Genomic DNA, 2,282 nt, shown 5'->3' on the forward strand with positions numbered 1-2,282 from the left:
AAAAAAAAAAAAAAAAAAAATCAGATACAAAAAAAAAAAAAAAAGTGCTTTGACCGAACCATGTCACGGTCCAACACTGTTCTGGAGCCACAACAGCTGTTTAGGCTGCCATCCAGATGGTGAATGAGATTAGCAGGGTCAGTAACAGTGTCAGTGGGGTCACACAGTCCAGACACAGCATGGTCCCCACACCACAGACAGCAGTCATGTAGGAGCTCATCCTGCTGCAGACGATCTTCCTCACGGCCGTGCAGAACTGACACACAGATAAAACACCTGATTATTTCACAGTCTCCTCACATGAAACAAATGACAGACCTTTTGGAACAGACAGGGTCGGTGTGCAGAGCACAAATAACGTCACCAAGGGCGCCATCTGCTGGGGGAAAATGACGAGGTCCTCACTGCGGACACGAATTCAACTTTGTCGATACGGGTAGGAAAGTGTTCAAATGACGTCACTGAGGTCAAAGGCAGGTCACAGGTGAACGTAACCGAACGTGATTTCTCCGAACCCCGCACGCGCGAGAGATGACAGACAATATCGGACCATAAACTTAAACTTAAACTTAAAGTTTAATACGCGTTAGAAAAACCAAAACTATCAATTTGGTGCCAGTTACCCGTCAGAACAGTATGTTATCGACGTCTTAATCGATAGTTAAAGTAGATACTCTTACCTGGTACGTCTGGTAGCTGATAGCCATGCCATATCTGCAGTACATGACGTAGTGTTCACAGTTGTACCACAGTAAACTGTAGTTGACGGAGCCCAAGAGCTTCTCGGCTCTCCGGGCCACCTCCTCCTCCTCCAGTGGAGACTGGCTGCACACCCTGTCCATGTGGTTGACCACGATCTCTGCCCCGTAGGCAAAATCCGCCACGGAGTCCACTCTGACGCTGGCTACCTTAGCAATGACCCCCAGCAGGAGGCGATTATTCGTTACCATTTCGGCAACAAACTTCTCGTTCCTCGTTAACACAGGCAGGATGTCCGGTATGAGATGAGCCACGCGGTTATCGCCCAGGTAAATACCGAAATGCGTGAACAAAGTCCTGGGTACTTCTAAAAGATCCCCCCGTCTGTAGAGGGACAGGTCATACTTGGACTCCTTCTTCTCTCTGTGTTTGGATGCTGCGAAGAAAAAGCCGAGCAGCTGGTAGAAGATCATGACGACTGGACGAACCACAGCTCCGGAGTCCGTGGGCCAGAAAGCTCGGAGCGAATGCAGAGCATCTTATTTTATGTCAAAATTGGGAGTGGCCGCCGTGATTAGCGGGATTAAATATTGGTCAATGTCTCGGTTTGATTTTGACACAGAGGGAAAAGAGCTTTCTGTAATCACATTGTTGTGTGGTAAGATTGTGAACTTTCTGTGCCCTGCTGCTTGGGGGGGTTAAGGTTTCTTAGGAAGAAAGCTGTACTGGCAACAAGGTAAATCCCCACCGATAAAAAAAAGAAGCTTTTGTTCGAAAGGATTTTGCCTGTCTGCAAATGTTGGGAACGTTGTCATTATTATTCAGCAGATTTTTCTGAGTCAAGTAAGAGAAGACACAGGTAAAAGTTTAGACATGTACTAGATATTTACATTTATCTTGTATCCGAAATGACTTACACGGGAGGATGTATGCTAGGCGTGCTAACCGCTACACCACCTAACACCACATTTTGACGGTTTGCCATCGTTTTTACAGTATTTTTACTACACTATTCCATTTTCATACGTTTAAATAACCTATCTGCTGTATATTAGCTGACCCAAGACTGAAACAGAACTGACAGAAAGTAAGTAATGATGTGTGGAGGTGTGGCAGCAGTCAGTGCTCAGCTACAGGTGAGCTCAATCAGGCTAACGATGCCTTTCTTTATTAGCAGGAGCCGTTACCAGCACCGCCATACAGGTGGCGTTATCATTAAATAAATTAAAAAAGTGTCGTATATGTGTCTGCTCTTGGTGTTAAGGGGGAACTCACCTTTAATATAATTATTTTTTTCATACCAAAACAAACGTATTATATGAGGACTGCCATCTTTGTTAGGCTGTATTACTGTTACAAAATGTTACTTATTTAAATCAAGGAAATTCTTTTTTCAAACTATGGTAAAATCATATAGGTTTAAGTAAAACAATAACAAGATATTAGTAAGTTTTTACTTCAAACTGATGTCAAAAATTTAGAAAGAGGCCAAGTGAAAATTATATCAGTGGTCGTTTGGGGGTTCTGTAAAGGTTTAGGGCTGGATTTTACCAAGTGCTGTAAGGAGAGACAGTTAAAGTTGG

The 2,282-nt window shown here is 43.8% G+C and overlaps 1 protein-coding gene across 2 annotated transcripts; it reads right to left on the reverse strand.

Moving 5' to 3' along the window:
• Positions 1 to 11: 11 nt before the first annotated feature.
• Positions 12 to 1,839, reverse strand: LOC103383311 (lecithin retinol acyltransferase-like). 2 transcript variants are annotated; one of them, XM_025058941.1, is made up of 3 exons: positions 1,617 to 1,839; positions 681 to 1,533; positions 12 to 256 (listed from the first exon to the last, which is right to left on the reverse strand). In XM_025058941.1, the coding sequence occupies exons 2-3, from the start codon at positions 1,170 to 1,172 to the stop codon at positions 101 to 103; spliced, it is 648 nt and encodes a 215-aa protein (XP_024914709.1). In that variant the 5' UTR covers positions 1,173 to 1,533; positions 1,617 to 1,839; the 3' UTR covers positions 12 to 100. The 2 variants fall into 2 exon arrangements, with proteins under 2 accessions (XP_024914709.1, XP_008314600.1); XM_008316378.3 differs by having other exon boundaries at positions 681 to 1,839.
• Positions 1,840 to 2,282: the final 443 nt, after the last annotated feature.

The sequence above is a fragment of the Cynoglossus semilaevis genome, chromosome 9, assembly GCF_000523025.1.
Source record: "Cynoglossus semilaevis isolate Cse_v1.0 chromosome 9, Cse_v1.0, whole genome shotgun sequence".
Lineage (NCBI taxonomy): Eukaryota > Metazoa > Chordata > Actinopteri > Pleuronectiformes > Cynoglossidae > Cynoglossus > Cynoglossus semilaevis.

Coding starts and splice junctions, on each gene's coding strand:
- LOC103383311 (XM_025058941.1), bottom strand. CDS start 1,172: ATGATCTTCTACCAGCTGCTCGGCTTTTTCTTCGCAGCATCCAAACAC. Junction 257..680: donor TCAGCTACCAGACGTACCAG/GTAAGAGTATCT, acceptor TCTGTGTGTCAG/TTCTGCACGGCCGTGAGGAA.